General features: G+C 44.2%; 1 protein-coding gene across 2 annotated transcripts in view; it reads right to left on the reverse strand.

Annotated features, from left to right (window-relative positions):
• Positions 1 to 1,504: 1,504 nt before the first annotated feature.
• The window catches only part of DRD3 (dopamine receptor D3), a 32,319-nt gene continuing 15,150 nt past the window's right edge, over positions 1,505 to 18,673 (reverse strand). The window contains exons 3-7 of one of the 2 annotated variants that reach the window (XM_045088164.1): positions 14,761 to 14,903; positions 7,151 to 7,347; positions 3,302 to 3,435; positions 3,153 to 3,202; positions 1,505 to 1,986 (exon numbers count right to left, since the gene is read on the reverse strand). In XM_045088164.1, coding sequence (XP_044944099.1) covers positions 1,790 to 1,986; positions 3,153 to 3,202; positions 3,302 to 3,435; positions 7,151 to 7,347; positions 14,761 to 14,903 — 721 coding nt within the window. In that variant the 3' untranslated portion in view covers positions 1,505 to 1,789. Of the gene's footprint in view, positions 1,987 to 3,152; positions 3,436 to 7,150; positions 7,348 to 14,760; positions 14,904 to 18,673 lie in introns of both variants that reach the window. The other variant, XM_045088163.1, reaches the window with a different exon arrangement.

Here is an 18,673-nt window from a genome sequence, read left to right on the forward strand (position 1 = left end):
TTTATTTTTAGAACTCTCATTTTGACATGGAATTTTATTAATTTTAACCCACTGTCCTACTTTTTTTCTGTTTATTTTGCATGGAAAATCCTAGGAATCATGTACTTTTACTTCTTCAGATATGTAACAGTCTTAGTCCCCAGTTCTGCTTGCCCAATAAACCCCTTGAACTAGACGGCATGAGGTACAGGAAGCTAGCAGGCACACAGAATTTTTCCACCAGACTTACAATATAAATACTATTTTAGGCAATAACATTTTAAAAATGCTGGCATTAAAAGCATTCAGGAGTAACAGGTAACTAGTCACTGGGGATATAAATTTCCTTCTTACACACTTAAGGGTTAGAGGAATAAAGATGGGGCAAAGAAGCCTTGGATTCTTTGTAAAGTTCTTGTGTACTTCAAAATTTTACCAGCATCACAGTGGACATCTGTCACACCTGTGCACTAACAGCTCTTCACAGTAAATTTATTGAAGTTCAAGATGATAACACTTCATAAATTATCCATAAATTGTATCTGGATTCTCTAGGCAATGAGAAATAGCTTCTGTAGGTGAAAAGGGAAGTGGTGAGAATATTCGAGTTCCTTCTAACTGCAATTTTGAATAACATCAACACATTATTTCTATTATGCCTTTCATTTCAGTTGTTGGAGTAGCCCTGTGCACACTCTGCACTGGGCCTTTATGAAGACTATCCATGTAACATCTTTGGACAGCTACCCTGCCTGCTGCCCTCAGTTCTGAGGTCCTCTGACAGTCTAGGGGGAGTCCCTACTAACCTTACAGGTGAATGAAAAAACACAGAAGCAGGTGGTGGGCAAGAGCTGTCTTCTTCATTGTCATCAATCCAGAGCCTGGGAAGTGACTGGCACTTTGTAGACACTTAAGACTTAATGGGTTTAGGGTCTGAAAGTATTGGGTCTCTGTTAAGTAGGAGATGAAGATGCTTGGGTAGGAAAACCTTATAGTGTTATGAAAAACATTATCTAAGGCATGTTATGAACCATAGAGTTTAAAGTGAATCTATAGTGGGAGTGGCCACTTTCTTAACATCCTCATCCCGAATTACTCTGGAGTTGAGTCTCTGAGAATACAGGAATGGAGTCAGAGGACCTTCTTAGTGAGAGCTACTGGGCAGGGGTAGCAAGGTTTAAAAGCAAGCCCAGGTCCCAATGTGGGACAATGTCTCCCATGGGGTGAGGAATTTCCCTCATCAGCTGCAGCCAGATTCTACAGAGAATAAGGTGCCCTTATAATTCAGCATACAGCAAACAAAAGGAATGACCACAAGGGTATAGGCCCACAACTGCACAAGGTCAGCCTGTTGGTTTAAGTAGAGGCTTGAAGGAAGAGAGACTGGCTATTCTGCAATGGTTTACTGGCTGAGATTTCAAGGACCCCTGGCGAGTTGACAATTATATCTGTTCATTTTTTCCATCACTGTGATGAATCATGCCTCTGATGACAATTGTGTGTGTGTGTGTGTATGTGTGTATAGAGTCATGTTTTACGAGCTTCTTTCTGAATTATTGCTTGTCATTCAGGGACCTCCCAACCACTTGAAGATTGCCCGGATGGAGTCAGATTTTAGCTGGGGAGGTAGAACATTCTGTTTAGGAAGAAGCAGTTGGTTAAACCTGCCACTCAGGGAGGTCCTGGCTCCGGGAGTCTTCTTCCTATCTCACGCCACAGAACACAGCACTGTCGTTCTGAGCGGGCCCTGGCCGATGGCCTCATGGCCTGTCAGCTAAGGGTGGGCACAGGGAGTCCATTCTCCTCTCCTTCAGCAAGACAGGATCTTGAGGAACGCTTTACGGAACTCGACATTGAAGGTGGTATAGATCACGGGGTTGAGGGCACTGTTCACGTAGCCCAGCCACGTGGTGGCGCTGTAAAGCTCTGGGGACACATGGCAGGCTTGGCAGTGAGTATTGAGAACGTGGGTCAAAAAGAAGGGCAGCCAGCAGACAATGAAGGCCCCTGGGTTGCAAAAGAAGAGAGAAACTGGGTCAGGGGTTTGCTTACTCCTTATGTTATAACATGAAAATGACTCACGGTTGTTTGCTTTGTGCCAGCCACCATGCTGGAATTGTACATGCCCCTTTAATTTTTACACCAACCCTATGAAGGAGGTGTGATTAGCCACCTCATTTTTCTTTCTTTCTTTTCTTTTCTTTTTGGATGAGAAAATTACATGTTTACATCTTTGATTCATCTCAGGCCTTTGTTCCTAAATCAACTTTTCTAGTTTGATATTTAGGTAGCTCTTTACTAGTCTTTTCTACTTCTCAGTTCAATTCAAATATTTATTTAATGTCTAGCTGTGCAAGACATGACCCTAGGCACTGACAGGGAAGAGGACCTTAAAGACATGACTGACGTTTCCTGCTGTTGAAATTACATCCAGGTATCCTCATGAAGTCCCTGAGACATGAGAAAGGAAGGTTTGTCAATGACAGTGAACAAGATGAATCGCCTTCACTAACTCTACATGCTATCTGTGATTTATCAACTTTTTCTCTTTAAATACATTTTCTATTTTTCTACTATAAAAATGAACCCTGATTTTGTACATTATGGAAAACTTGGTAAATACAGAAAAGTAGAAAGAAGAAAAATAACCACCCACCACTCAAAGACAATCACTTTTGACATCTTGGTGAATTAATTTTCATGTTTTTCTTTCTCTGTCTTTGAAATAATCTAGATGTTATCACACCATATGACAGCAGTTTTTTGCATCCTTATTTTTTCACTTAATATTTTAGAATAAGTAAGACTTTATTAAATAGCCAATATATGCCAGACACTTTTATTGAATTATTATCTTATTTATTATTTGATTTATCCATTTTAATTTCATAGGATAGACAACAAACACAATGAATAAATGCAATTCAGTTAGGTCACATGTTCAATTTTATATCTCATAATTTCAGCCCAGGCCTTTTGAATTTTCCCCAGAGTTAACATTGATACACAAACCCTTCTCAATTGTATTGCAAGCATTTATAAATATTACCACTATTGGATTTCCATTTCTGACAAATGTGTTTCCTTAGTACCCTCTGCCAGCTTCAACAAACTCAACCTAACCCAACCAAATTCAACCCAACTCAACCCAACTCAACATGATCCAAACTCACCAAGCACAATTGCCAGCATCTGGGTTGCCTTCTTCTCCCGAAGTGGCATTCCACGAGGCTGCAAGGGCCCCAGCTTTAGAGATGTCGACAACCTGCCATTACTGAGTTTTCGAACCTCTAAGCTGAGCTTGGGTGCCATGGTGGGGCTGAGGGAGTTCCGAGTCCTCCCCTCCCTCTTCAACTCTCCCCCGGCCTCTTGGAATCCGGGTCGCCCCAAGGCAGTATCTTGGCAGATGCTGTAGTAACGCTTCAGCTCCATGTGTGCCTGACTAGGGGAGAGTGGCTGTAGGTGGGACAAGAGAGGATCCTGACATTTTTGGGGACACTGTTTATCTTCTGCATGTTCCTGAAAAGGAAAGGGCATGCAAAGAAGTTAGAGGAAATCATCATTCTGTGAAACCTCCGGAGAGCACATCTGAGAATGTGGGATCATGAGAAGTTAAGGTACATGAAATCTGCTTCTGACTTCACAACTAAAAAATACCTACCAGATATAGAACATTTGAAAATCACAATGGCCCCTTGAGGAGGATAGTATAGGAGTATAGCTTGGCCTTTTTGAGTTAGAATGAGCTAGATATACAGAGGAACATGTGAAATGATGCTACTAAGATGTAAATCACAAAATCTGGAATGTGGGAAACTCTGTTAGACAAATGACTCAGTTTTTTTCAACAAATAAATGGCAACAACAACAACAATCGCATTTACCAGTTGCAAAGTATGGGTCTTATTTGAATTTCGAGTCAAACTATGAAAGACTTGTAGGACAATTGGAATAATGTGAACACTGACTGGATATTTAATGATAATAGAAAGTTATTTATTTGCTTAGGGTTATGTATTATGGTCATACATTTTATAAAGTCTTCCTTAGAGAGTCTTACAGAAATATTTTTGCTGAAATGTTATGATGTTTGAGATCTGCTTCATAAGAATCCAATGGGCATGGATGAGTGTAGGGGGGAGTGCAGATGAAATGAAATAAGATTGGCCATGAGTTAATTGCATGAGTTAATTGGCCCTGACTTAGTTGTATTTCTGCTTTTTTTATTTTTGAAAATTTCCATAATAAAAAGTGAAAAAGAAAGAAAGAAAGAAAAGATAAGAAAACCCAGGATTTTCACCTCAGCTTTCCTACTTATTAGAAGGACCCTTGGGCAAGTTAATTAAATACCTCTGAATCTCATTTGTAAAACAGAAGAAGTTGGGAAATTTTGGTTTAGGTTGGGTAGACCCTGAGAGTATGTGGACATTTCTGGTTATTTGGTGGGGATGAGTGTGTGCTCAACATCTAAACTTCTTTCCGTATTTGAAGAATCAGACACTATATCAATCTCGAATAGCAGGCAGGACCCTTTAGCTCCCATTACTGAAGCTATAAAAGTCATATATTCACTCTCCACACATCCTTACTAGACATCTAGAGCTCTGGCACATAAACTAAGCCCAGCCAATTAGAAATTTGCACCAAAGACCTTGAACTGGAGCTGGTGAAGCAGGGACACTTGAGAATTTGTCTAGCAGTGATATGAGTCGCAGGTCTTCCAACCTGGTTCTTCCTTAGGCATGAACATCATCATCTGAAGTTATTCTCCAACCTTCTCACTGAGTCTGAGCTACTTAGTATCCTTCCAGTAAATTCTTTTTTCTATATGTTAGTGTCAACAGCCAAGAATGCTCATTATTCTCTCCTTAGTTCAAGAAATCACAGAGCTCCAAGTGATCCTTCCCAGATTATATATTGGTGAGTGTATTTTTCAGCTCTCTGTAAACCCTCATCACTACCTTCATGGTGGGCATGAAGAAACACTGGATACTTGGGGTCTATCTGGCAGAACCCTCCACTCCCAGATGGTAGGACAGACCAATTTCTCCAAACTCCTGGCAATGCCAGCCTCTTGCTTCTCTATTCTCTCTTTAGTAGTCTCCACTTTTCTCCTTTTGGGCTTGGAGTCTCCTCAGACCTTAGATCTGCTGTAGGTAACTTGAACATTCTTAACTATTAAAAAAAATATTTACAGTAAGACTCTCTAACTGCTATACCAGGACTATAAAAAAATGGTTAATTGGCTGTACAGAGATGGGACAAAACTCAGAATGAGTTCCTAAAATTTTATTCCTAATATTGGCTTGGAGTTCAGGGAGAGGAATATTAATCTTCTAACACCTCCATTCTGCACTCAGCTTGTGTCGGGGTGGGGCAGGGCTGGCTTGAATCCTTGAAAGGATAAGGATAAGGGTGACCATGAAATTGTCTTGGTTTTCCCCCTTATATAGTGGGAAATAGGACACTTGAAAGTCTCACATTAGCCTCTCTTCTGTGTTTTTCTTGGCTCTGCCCATGTGTGTTTCATTGATACCCTATTCCTTCTAGCCAGGTGACTCTAGATGGCATTTTCACACCATGTCCAAGCGTCACTGGTTCCAGTCATTGAGATCTAGCTCAAGAGTGATATGCTTTCTGTAGATCACTTGGTGATTCTTATTCTGAAGCTCAAATCAGGATTTCATATTTGTTATTTATAAGAGATACAAGTAAAACATTGGGACCATTCCATTCTGTGGTGAAAGTGGAAGCAAGTCAAGTCAGAGTGTTGAGAAAAGGTACCTTATATTTCTCCTGTAACCAAATACATGGCTTACTTACCATTTGTCCAGTGGCATCTGATGGAATTCTGTCCCTTATTGAAAACTGCCGAATGGGGTGCAGCCTCAGACAGGAAGACTAGGGTGGGTTGAAGGAGAGACAGTTGTAGGTTAAGGTCGCCATGGTTGAACCATATAGATGATAATGTTTCAAATATCCTCAATGTTTGTCCATATCCTCAGCTTCAGGTCCTTACCTCCTATTTCATGGGAACCAATATTTTTGTTCTATCCAAACTGTGGGACTTCAATTTTGAGAGACTGACTCTTACTCAGGTCATTAAAGCTTAATCTGAGTATCTGCACTGGACCTCCCTTCAACATCAAATTCAGTTCTCACTCTGTTTATGAAGCCAATTCCTGAGCATATTGACCTTTTCTCTCATAACCTCCATGGCACTTCTATTTTGGTGCTTAATTGTCTTCATCTCAAACCACAAACTTCCTGGGGCTGTTAGTTAACTTTGGGTAGAAGGGTGCTCTATCTGCTTGTCTAGATTCTAAACTCCATGAAGGCAGGTGCTGTATAGTATTCCTGCTGTCCCTTCCCTACCAGGCGGCAAGCATGTGCTGGACACGGGGATGAGCCGACTTTCCAGATCAAAGCAAATGGAAGGTCAGTGCTGAAGCAGCTCCTTTTCAGAGCCTTGAAAGGCCCAATAACATATCATCAGCACTCCCTTTCCTCAGCTGGTCAGCCCCTTGATACAGAGACACATCTAGTAAGAAAAAGAGCTTTCTATGGACCCCAGTGATTCTTGGAATAAGTGGTTTGCTCAAAAGCCAATCCTGGGACCTACCAGCAATACACGGGACAGCTGCCACCCTACAGCTGCCAATTGATGTGACACTTGTACCATTGGGCATTTGGGGGCAATGAAGAACTTCGATGGAAAGCAGAAAACATCCAGAAACTATCCTATCACCTTTCCAAGCAATGTGAGCTCTAGGGAAGACTCACAATGCACTTTCCGGATTTGATTTCCTATTCTAAATTATTATTATTTTTTTATTTGACAGACGGAGATCACAAGCAGACAGAGAGGCAGGCAGAGAGAGAGAGGGAAGCAGGCTCCCGGCTGAGCAGAGAGCCTGATGTGGGTGGGGCTCGATCCCAGGACCCTGGAATCATGACCTGAGTCGAAGGCAGAAGCTTTAACCCACTGAGCCACCCAGGTGCCCCTCGATTTCCTACTCTAAAGCAGAGCCAATACGAGCAGATTCAAAGGTGGGTGTGATATGTGTGTCTCCGATGTGGCAGCATGAGCAGAAGCAAGGACTTCTGGACACAAGGCTAGGAAGCTATGGGGTCAGGCCCTGTTCTCCCTCTGCCCCTCCGAGGGGCTTACCTGTTGAGGGAAGCCGGGTCTGACACTGATGCACTGACTGTTCTGTCGAGTGAGGATCCGTTTCCGTCTCCTCTGTCTCAGCACCATGTAGATCCTGGTGTAGACGAGGACAGTCACTCCGAAGGGCAGGTAGAAGGACACCACTGAAGAGTAGATGACAAAATCAGGGTTGGAGATGGAGCAGACACTGGGGTCTCCTGTGAGTGAGAGAAAAGGAGAAAGCAAAGCAGTTTGCCAATATGAGACATCAATGGGGAGCACACAAAATGGCCCCATACCATGTGTGGTGTCTCGACCATTTAATCCTCACAGAACATGGGGAAGCAAGGGTGCTGGGCCCACCTCCCCCCTCACTGAGTCTTAGGTCACATGTGCCTTGTTTGTGGCGGCTTTCACCAGCTCCTCAGTCAGAAGCAGCTCCTCTTTCCTCTGTGTCCCACAGCCCTTGCCTTGCCTCTTCGCTGTGGTTAGCCCACGCGGCTGCTTGTTAAGTTGTGGGGACGGGGATATTATGTTGTCAGTTCCCTGAAGGGAGAAGGTCCAATTCATCTTTGTGCTGCTCACAGTTCCCTTAAAAAGAAAATTACCCAGCGATTACATGCCAGACACTCTCCACACTGGGACTACAAACATGTCTGTCCTTGAAGGGCTCAGTCTAGACAGACAGGCGGTCTTCCTGAATGCTGTGTTCAGTGTCACGGAGGAATGTGGCCTGGGAGCCTGGGGAGAGTGTCATAGAGCAACAGGGCAGAGGTTCCCGGGAGTGAGGCAGCTCCCCAGAAAAGCGCCTGCTGGTGTGGAGGCATTTGTTGAGAATGCCAGATCTCCGATTGGAACCTGAGGTCCAGGGCAGGTTGGGTCTGAAGACGGGGAAATTCTACTTTTTAGGGAATCTCAGGACTGGTCAGGAGTAGGATGGGGAGAGGGCTGTTAGGGAGATTGTCACTGTGGACAATGTGAAATGAGGAGCACCTTCGTCCCTGCTTTATGTCCTGAACTGCACCTGTCCCTACACATTAGAAAGTCCCTGTGGTTTTGCCTTTTTTTGCTACCAGGTATTAAAATTCCTTCAATGCCCAGAATAAGGCCTGTAATGTGCCTCGTCTGGTAGAGAAAAGGGAAGAAAACAAGTATCTTCCAGATGGTGTGCCAAGGACTTGATGCATATCATCTCACCTAATTACTGTGGCACAGGAGCTATTACTGACTCTATTCTCAGATAAGCAGGTTAAGTCTCAGAAAGGTTCAATAAATGGCCCAGCACCCCACACAGTCTGAAAGGGGCCCAGCCTGGATCTGTTTCTCCAGTCATTCTGACCTTAAAAACCAACGTTCTTTCTGTGATTTTGATTCACCTCCCTCTACCATGATAACTGGCCCCCCCTTTATCACTGGGAGGCCAGCACTGTCAGCAACAGCTATTGGGACGCCCAACCACTCTTCATAAAGGGTAGGGGATTCTCAGCAACCCCAGATCTGGCCTTGGAATATATAGCCGCAGAAGCGAGCTAGTAAGGAGAGGGCCGCAGCCAGCCACATGGGCCCCTCATTCTGCATTTTGGTCTTCTGAGCTAGGCAGAGGCTAGGTCTGGGGTGGGAGACCCAGGTCTGCCATTTACTAACTCTGGGGCATATGGCTTAACTACGCCAGGCCTCAGCTTCATTATCTGAAAAGGAGGATAAAAATAAGGTCTCAGGGGCACCTGGGTGGCTCAGTGGGTTAAGCCGCTGCCTTCGGCTCAGGTCATGATCTCAGGGTCCTGGGGTCGAGTCCCGCATCGGGCTCTCTGCTCAGCAGGGAGCCTGCTTCCCCTCTCTCTCTCTGTCTGCCTCTCCATCTACTTGTGATTTCTCTCTATCAAATAAATAAATAAAATCTTTAAAAAAAAAATAAGGTCTCATGGAGGGGTTGTGAGATTAAATGAGGAAAAATGGTAGCTATTATTATTACTATTTATTCTTTACTATGAACTATGTATAATATACCTCCTCTGAGATGTTTGAACATAAAAGGCAAGGTATCATTTGGAATGAAAACCTGGAGAGAGACTTACAAAGAAAACTATCTGTAGGGGAGGGAGAGGAGCAACGGTTAATCATTTAAGAAAAAAAGTGTACTCCGTTCTCAGCGAGGCATTTTAATGAGAGCACTCACATGAGGATCTTGAGGAGCTGCTCCCAAGGGTTTTGATCCTCTTGGGAGGAGGGTAAAATTCAGGAAAAATTAATATCGTCTTGCCAAGTCTGTGTCAGCATCCTTTAGGAAATGGCTTATAAAACTTCAAGCAGTGGTCATCAGATGGACATTTTCTGGTGTTCTGGGGGAGACAGGGTTGGAGGTGGGACAGGGTGGCAGATGCTGGTCTTTCTGAACCTATCAGGATCATGTAGGCAGTGATCAGCCCTCTTCCTGAAATCAGCTCATCTGGGGTCAGCATCTGACCGTGACTTAAACACCTCCTGTGAAGAGAGGCCTGAGCACCTTTTGCTAGTGAGAAGGGGAGCAGGGATAGATGCCCTCCCACTATTTGTCTGGTTACCATTGCTGGTTTTCGGGGTAGGTCCCCTTCGTCCCTCCAGATGTAACTTCGACCCTTCTGTACCCTCCTCTGGGTTCTGGGAAGCTGACCTTTAGATTTTATATGTTAACTCTGACTTTTTTTTCCCCAAGTTTTTATTTAAATTCCAGTTAGTTAAGGTCCAGTGTAATATTAGTTTCAGGTGTAGAATTTAGTGATTCGTCACTGACATACAACGGACCGCCAGTGCTCATCACAAACGAGTGTGCTCCTTCATACCCAAGGGTACTCATGCCTACTTTTAAAAAGCAGGTATAGTATGCTTCCATTTGTGTAGAAAGTGGATACACCGGCACATACACACACACACGTGTGTGTATGCATACTTGTTTCAAGCATTATCTTTACGATTATTAGTGTTTGCTTCTAGGGAGGGTCACAGGGCAGCTAACGATCTAGGGTAGAAGGGAGACCTACCAATATGTGTGTCGATGGATCTCCATACCTTCTGTTTTATCATGGGCAAGTAATTATTTTTCCATTAAAATATCGAAAGCAAACACATGAGACAGAGTGAAGAGAGAACACAGAGCTATTTTACAATCCCTGAGCCTGCACAGTCATCCCTTCCTTCCTCTCTTATCTGAGTAAACTGCTGCCTGTCCTTAGATCAAGCTCTGTGGTCTCTCCTACAATTTCTCCAGGCCACAAAGTCCTGCGAGGTCTGGCAGTGGGTAAAATGACCCAGGAGGCTGGTAACCAGTGAGTGAGGGCCTGCCCCGGCTCCTACTGGGACTCCCACTTCCCGTGTGTCCTGTCGGCAGGATAGCAATTCTGGAAAGCTTCTCTCCGCTGAGTCCCAGATGAGGTGGTGAAGGCAATGGGGCCCCCTGCCCCGGGGAGATGAGCTGCCTTGTCTTATTATTTGACCCAAACAGTACTGTGCTACTAGTACAGTAGCTATGGGATGAACACAAGAATGACGAATAGAGGAGATAAACGGACAAATGAGCACATAAGCAGTCGCTGGCCGGAAGACAGTGCGGAAAACCGGAGGGTCACGTCTCATTCTCTGAGATGTTGGATGTTTAGGCCAACTAGTCTTAACACTGAAGGAACAAAGGATGGTAAGAAGAACTCAACCACTTACTCATTCAACCAAAGTTTATGGAGCACCTACTGTGTTCCAGGCACCATGCTGGGTGACAAAATCCCTGGCTCCACAAAGGGATGGGAGAGGCTTTTGTGGACTAGCCTGGGAACTTGAGTCCCACAGTGATGCGAAGGGCAAGGCCAAAAGCAGGTTGACTCAACAGTTTCATGAGCTTAAAGCTCATGGAAGGATTTGTCTTCACCCTGTTCCCAGAGACAGGAGAGCCTGATGCATCTGAATTCAGGATGAGCCTGTTATTCTCTTAACTTTCTTTTGTCAACCCGGTTTCTACCAGCTCCAGTGTTCTGAAAGCCAGGTGAGGGATTCTGTTGCTCAAATCTAGTTTAGTACTCCTCCATTTCCTTGTTTCAAAGGAAAATTAAGACTATAAGTCTTGTGTCTGTGAAACGAAAGGATCGGGCCGCCCATTCAGGGACTTTTAGAGTTTCCTCTAGCACCAGTACTCCATGCTGTCAATGATGGGGTTTTTAGCTAGACTGCTGGGTCCTTGCTGGGAGCTGGGGCAACACTGATCAGCCAGTTGAGTGCCCCAACCTTGGCACTCTCTGTGACCGAAGGTCCTGCCTTATGTGCATTTCCAGAAATTCATGTTGCCCTTTTCTTGGACAGTAAGAACAACGCCGAGATGAAGGAAACTGAAGTTCAACTTTTTTCTGCCTTATGTTGTCTGATAATTCACAATCCCATAGGGCAGCTCATTTCATTAAGAAGGGCTCTGCCAGAAAGTTCTTTTGTGTTGCACAGCTTAGTGGAAATCCAGCCACTTCCGATATCAGGCGTCATTGGCATTTTCCTGCCCTTTTCTCCTCTACTTTTCGCAGGGTGAGTAGAAACAAATGGCTGAGAGAAGTCATTTATATTGGGCTTTCATGTGAACTTAGGAACTTCCTTATAGATGGAACCCACATCCATCAAGATAATGAAGCCGTACTGTGAAGGTCAGACTGAGGCAGAGGAGGACGGTTGGGCTTCCTTGCCTTGAGTTCTGCTCACTAGTTCCCTGAACTGTGTTCTAGGACAAGGTCACTGGCCTTTATATTCACCAGCAGAACTGCTGCTGTTCAGACTTTCTTGGAGCAGATGCCTAGTTAAATTTTGACGCACAGAAACCTTTTCTAACACACAATAATCACGACAATAGCAGTAGCCAATATCCACTGGACTTTACAAAGGACCCGGCACTTGGAGGCTATACATGAATAAATGGAGGGCTTACTAATTAATCTTATTAATAAACTTAAAAGTAAGAGAGAGGGGGGCCCCTGGTTGGCTCAGTCAGAAGATCTTGGGGTTGTAAGTTCAAGTCCCACGTTGGGGATAGAGATTGCTACAATAAGTAAGTAAGTAAATAAATAAATAAATAAACGACTGAGAAGAAGTCGTGCTAGAATAAATCATGTACATCTTTCAAGTAAGAGAGAGATTGAAAGAGATGAGAGAGAAGTGAGAGTGTACATGCTAAGCCACAGGCATTTTTTGCCTTCTCAATTCTATATTTGAAAATCCTTTTGGAAAGACAGTTTTCTGAGTTTTGTTTCTGGAATAATAATGATCTCACTGGTGGCAACAACACTGCAATTAGCTCATCATTCATCTTCACTTTAGATGTTGACATTAACTGGGAACTCGGTCTAATGTCAGATTTTGAGACTGTTTTTAACTGTTACTAGGGTGTGTGTGTGTGTGTGTGTGTGTGTGTGCATGAGTACAACAGCCCCTGCCAACCTCCCAGAATAAATAAGAGGAGGCCCCCCACAGACTGAATGCTGGTGGGGATTTGCTGCTGGCCAGGAGTATGCGGTGCTGTGGTCTACTGATGGTAGTGAGTCTCATACTACAGAGTCCAACTTAGACTAATGTATTTTCGTATAGAAACTAAGATACAGAAGGTGGCTTAGTTAGCAGACAAACCCAAAAAGCGTATTCAACACTCACCAAAAATAGCATTTCAATACCAGGCAGCCTTTTAAGAGTTGTGTTAGGGAGTGTTGCTTTGGGGAGTATGTGTGTGTCCACAACCCTGTTTGTGTGTATATAGTGTTATTCAGGGAAAACAACAAAGTAACAAATGGTAAAGGGTAAATGGGAACATGGTGGTAACATTATATTTTAGGAACTCCCTGAGTTAACTAGGCAAATATTCGCTGGATGACTCAACTACCCTTCAACGTGGCAGACAAAGAAACCTGACCTTGAGCGCATGGTCTGTGTTTGGCTGGTCTACATATGCTATTCCAATTTAATCCTCACTTAATCAGAAAAAAGCTCTATGAAGCAAGTACAGTGGAATTATGTCACACGTAGCATCAGATTTTAGTCAGTGATTAAAGTGAACATTATTTAGAGCTGAAATTTGCTTTGAAAATATCTCCTGAGTTACATGCAAAGATATACATGGTCTTGTTACAGCCCTGAAGGTAGTGAGTAAAGACCGTAAGATACATACCTTAATACGGCATATATTATAAAGAGTTTAAACACAACATGTGGTTTTAGAAATGAAGTTGTTGGTCTTACATGCAGGGGTGGGCATATAAAAAATGCTGGAAATTAACTTGCTCAAGTATATTCTTCAGTGTATTATTATCCCAAAGTTATCAATAAGAAAACTTAGAAAAGTTAAGTAGCTTGTTTTAGGAACACAGCCGGTAAGCAGCAGAACTGAAGTTTGAATGTAACTTTTCTGACTCCAGAGCCTCTCTCTGTCTTCCCAAATGTGTTTTGACTTTTGACTTGTTGGGCAGCAAATGACTCTTTGATGACTATTCATAAGTTAGGATTTGCCAATATTTACATGCAATGTGTTACATATAATATCTGTATACATATAAATGCACAGCTGTGTGACTTGTACATCTACACCAGAAACCAATGACCTTGGAAGATAGTAGGCATTAAACAAATCCAGATGAACACTGGAACATGACTTCATTAGTTCTCTACAAATACTCAGTGATAACTTCATTATATGTGCTTACAGTAGTTTCCATTCAACACAGGAAATTCCTGAGGCTGAAAGATGTACATGGAACAGCCAAAGAAGGCATTGTTCCATATGCGGTGTAAATTTGGATCGATGTCTTATGTCTAAAAAACCAAACATCTCAGATATTCACATTGTTAATCCATATGTCTATCCATCCACCCGTCTGTCTGTCCATCCATCCAGTAGAAGATGTATGATGTGCCAGAATTCATGGCCAGAATTTTTGTATATTAAGATATAATAAATACACTCTTCAGTAATTTAGGGATACTAGTTCCCAAATGCCAGAAGTGATTTTTGTTTAGTACAAAATTAGAACTATATATCCCATTTGAGGGCTTTTATAGTGTTATTTTGCATTGTAAGTCTATTATGTATTGTCATCTTTTCATTAGCAAATCTCAGCTGAATTATTAATATAGTTTAATTTTTTTTAAAGATTTTTTATTTTATTTATTTGTCATAGAGAGAGAAGTGAGAGCAAGCACAGGCAGACAGAGTGGCAGGCAGAGGCAGAGGGAGAAGCAGGCTCCCTGCCAAGCAAGGAGCCCGATGTGGGACTCGATCCCAGGACGCTAGGATCATGACCTGAGCCGAAGGCAGCTGCTTAACCAACTGAGCCACCCAGGCGTCCCTATAGTTTAATTTTTTTTAACTGGCCCCTTGCTTCCCACAAGTACAATGACATTTCTTTCAAAGCAGGGAGAGGCCAGATTTTTCACTAACTGGGGAAGAAATTTATGTGCTAATAATTGATGAGGTTCTGCTTTGTACTTGAATCAAAACCCAAAGCTTTGCAGTCTGTGGGATCCTTATTTGATTATGAGGTATGCTGATCAGGGTAAGACATTTCCAGGCTCAGAAACACTCAGGGTCACTCAAGGGTGCCATGAATCCCATGGGTGTCGGTAAGAGGGGCCATCACTGTTACCTGTGGTGTTGAGGCCAAAGAGGAGAGGGCAGGAGACAGCAAAGGCCAGCACCCAGACAGCTGTGATCATGAGGGCCACGCGCCGACAGGAGCTCTGTCCCGTGCCGTGTTGATAGTGAACCGGCATGACCACCGCGGTGTACCTGGGAAAGGAAGCGGGGAGGGATGGCCATGATGAGAAGGGATGGAGGAATCATTCCAAAAGTGGACAGAGGTTCCTAGAGAACCAAAGAGGTGCTACATGTGGCAGGAGAAGAAGAGTTTGGTTGGAGAAAGAGAGAAAGGGTATTTGAGTGAAAATGGAGAAAGGTTGCGCTAAGAGAGATGAAGAACTCCCTAAACAGGGAGAGGGGGAAAGAAGAATAAAGTTAGTAAAACAACAGACTGGGCCATTAGCAGGCCCCTTTGCCAGAGGTGGTTGAGGCCCAATATACCTAAAACTTGTACTCATAGACCCGAACCCTCAAGACCCTGGGTGCTGGTCTGTGTGCCTTTACTTTCTCCCACAGTATTTCAGATAATGATAGAACTGGGCCCAAAGAGGATGTTTACCCCTGCTTGTATCCTAATATAAATTCTACCCCTCCTAGTGACAACTATTCCAAGTGGCAGAGATTTTAAAAATAGAGATGAGTAATATCTAGTGAAGACTTATTTCAAAACCCAGTTTTCATGCTCTCTTAGTCCATTCAGGCGGCTCCATCAAAAATACCAGCGACTCGGAGGCTTAAACAACAAACATTTATTTCTCACGGTTCAGAAGGCTGTGAGGTCCAAGATCAAAGCACTGGCAGATTTGATGTCTGGGGAGGGCCCACTTCCTTGTTCATAGATGGCTATTTTCTCACGGGGGTATCACATGGCAAGATGGGCGAAGGAGCTCCTGGGTCTCTTTTCTATGGGCACTGATCTCATTCATGAGGGTTCTACCCTCATGACCTCATCATCGCCCAAAGGTCCCACTTCTTAATACCAATACTTTAGGGGGTAGGATTTCAACATACAAATTTGGGGGAGCCACCAACATTGGGTCTACAACACACGGTTTTCCATGGTCAATGCACAGTTCTTTGTGTTATAGGACATTGTCTTTTCTGGGATAATCCTCTCACACATTTCTAGCTACTGAGCCAAAAGATAGCTGGTCTCGTACATCTACTCATGACATCTTCCCCACTTATTCATGCATCTCTTTCCTACCAGCTTCTCTCTGCGATGGCCATAGCCTCCCGGCTGGTCCCTGCAGCCAGACTCTAAAAGTAGATTTCATCATGTCCTCCCCATCCTGGGCCCCCCAGCAGGAAACTGCTTGAGAAAGGCAGAATTTTTTTTTTTAATTTTTAAAATTAACATATAATGTATTATTAGCCCCAGGGGTACAGGTCTGTGAATTGCCAGGTTCACACTTCACAGCACTCACCATAGCACATACCCTCCCCACTGTCCATAATGCAACCACCCTCCCCCCGCTGCCCCCCCAACAACCCTGTTTGTTTTGTGAGATTAAGAGTCTCTTATGGTTTGTCTCCCTCCCGATCCTATCTTGTTTCATTTATTCTTTTCCTACCCCCCAAACCCCCCATGTTGCCTCTCAACTTCCTCATATCAGGGAGATCATATGGTAATTGTCTGAGAAAGGCAGAATTCTAAGACAGTCTTCGAGATGCCTGCCCTGTACTATTCCTCACATTGAATGGAGGCTGAACTTGAGAATATCAAGTGCTATCACTGCTGTGATTAGATTACTAATCAATAAATAGACTGAGTGAATCAAAAGGGGGATTATCCTGGGTGGGCTTGGCTTAATCAGGGAAGCCCTTAAAAGGCACTGGGCAAGTTCAATAATGAGACAACTGTCTCATGGGTGGAGAGACAGAGTTCCCAAGTATGATCTGTTACTTGATGGCTCAAATCATGCTGTAGCCTTGGTAATCCTCAGAGGTCCTTGCACACCACAATAGTAAGAAGCTGTTCATTGCTTGCCTTGCGAATCCTGAAGACCTACAAAAGAGGACATTTCGAATCTTAGCCAAGCTCAAGGACTCTATTGTGTGTAGCTGTGTCTACAAAGGCTCAAGTTTTCTTTGTCTTCTCCTTGTCCAGGGAAGCCAGAGGCCAGATTCAGAGCAGGATCCTCCTTAGTTCCTCGTGGGTCCCTCAAGGCTTGGGGCTGAGGAAGGGAAGAACATACCCTGGGCTGGAGGGGCTGGGCACACATGCCTGCCGAAATCTTCACCTCTTGTGCACCTGGCCTTAGAACTGACGTGTTAGCAATTGTATTCCCACAAAAGCAGCTCTGAGGGAGGAGATGGAGGTGGACTCTGCGAGACTAGGCCTTGGTAGCACGACATGGGGCAGAGGTGGTTTCTTTCTCAAGAGGGAGAAACAGAGGTCCTTATTTAATAAGCTCAGATTAAGATCCCACCATTCATCCCAGCGGCAGCCTGTGAGATCTCGGTTCCCCTCTTCTGAGGCACAAACACTGTAAATCCTCTCTTGAGTCCCTAACCGGGCGATCAAGGAGTGGGCGAGTCCTACCTGGTGTTCCTCTAGGCTTCTCACTCTTCTCGGTACTTTGAACTCTGCTGGGTCAGTGGGCTGAGGCTTGGAGTCAGATCTGTCTGGCCCCTAGCAGTGATCCCTGAGGTGCCTTGGAAGAGAGGCTGAGCCTTGAACCCAAACGGCTATGGTGACCAAACAGCCACTGGGAAATGGGAAAGAAAGGTATGACCCACTTCCTTCTCACCGGACCTGCAGCTGTGCCCAGCCTTCTATATACTTAATGTCCTTTCGTGAAAAAGACGCTGACTCCCCCATACATTTGTGGTGTGCTGCTCAATGGCTAACAACTGGTCTTCAGGAGAAAACAGCCCTAACTGGTACCATCTGTCAATCTTCATGGTGCAAATACTCCCACCGTTGCCCATTTCAAGCTACACCAAAGGTTTAATACCTGGCTCAACCAGTTCCTAAAATTTTGCCTTGCAGCTCTTGCTAGTCTTCATGAGCTGCCGTAAGCCTGCCGCTGAGCACACTGTCCTAGGTACGGTTAATAATGTTCAGCAACTCCCTGGAAGCTCCCGTTATTCAGTCAGGGTAGGCAATGCTGGCTCCATTTTATTTCATTTGTTTATTTTTTAAAAGATTTTATTTTTTTAATTGACACAGAGAGAGAGACAGTGAGAGAGGGAACACAAACAGGGGGAATGGAAGAGGGAGAAACAGGCTTCACACTGACCAGGGAGCTCCATCCCAGGACCCTTGGATCATGACCTGAGCGGAAGGCAGATACATAAGGACTGAGCCACCAGGTGCCCCCTGGCTCCATTTTATAGAGGAGGAATCGGAGACAGAGAGAGGTTGCTTGATGAACTCAAGGTTCCAAAGCTGGTAGAAGAGCCAGGTGTCCCCCCACTGAGGCCTGTGTCTCTCCTGTGTGCCCCACTCTCTCTCAAGGGCACTGTCAAGTCTCTGAGGACTTGTGGGGACAAGGGCTTCCTCAGGGCAGGTGGCCTTAAAGGGTGGTTTCTATTTGAGAGTACTTTGGATTCCCAGAAACTTCCTCAGTTAGTTTGATTCTATTAAGTACGGGGGGGGGGGGGGGCGGGGCGGGGGGGGGCGGTCCTGTTAAAATACAGATTCCCAGGTCACGCCCCTGGCTATTCTAATTAAGCACTTCCAGAGTGGAACCCAGAAATGTGCATTTGCATTTTGAACAAGCCAGGGCATCTTACAATCCCGGCAAATTTGCGAAAAGTCTGAATTAAGGAAAATTTCTGTCAAAAAATTTCTTGATAACTTGGGTAAGAAGTGAGAGATGAAACTACACTTACTGCTGTTACGTTCTATTTTTTTTTTTTCGTATTGTTTTCTGAACACGATTAAACTTTTGGAATAAACGAGCCCCCCCCCC

This window comes from Mustela putorius, unplaced genomic scaffold (assembly GCF_011764305.1).
Source record: "Mustela putorius furo isolate JIRA1106 unplaced genomic scaffold, ASM1176430v1.1 tig00003834_pilon_pilon_pilon, whole genome shotgun sequence".
NCBI lineage: Eukaryota > Metazoa > Chordata > Mammalia > Carnivora > Mustelidae > Mustela > Mustela putorius.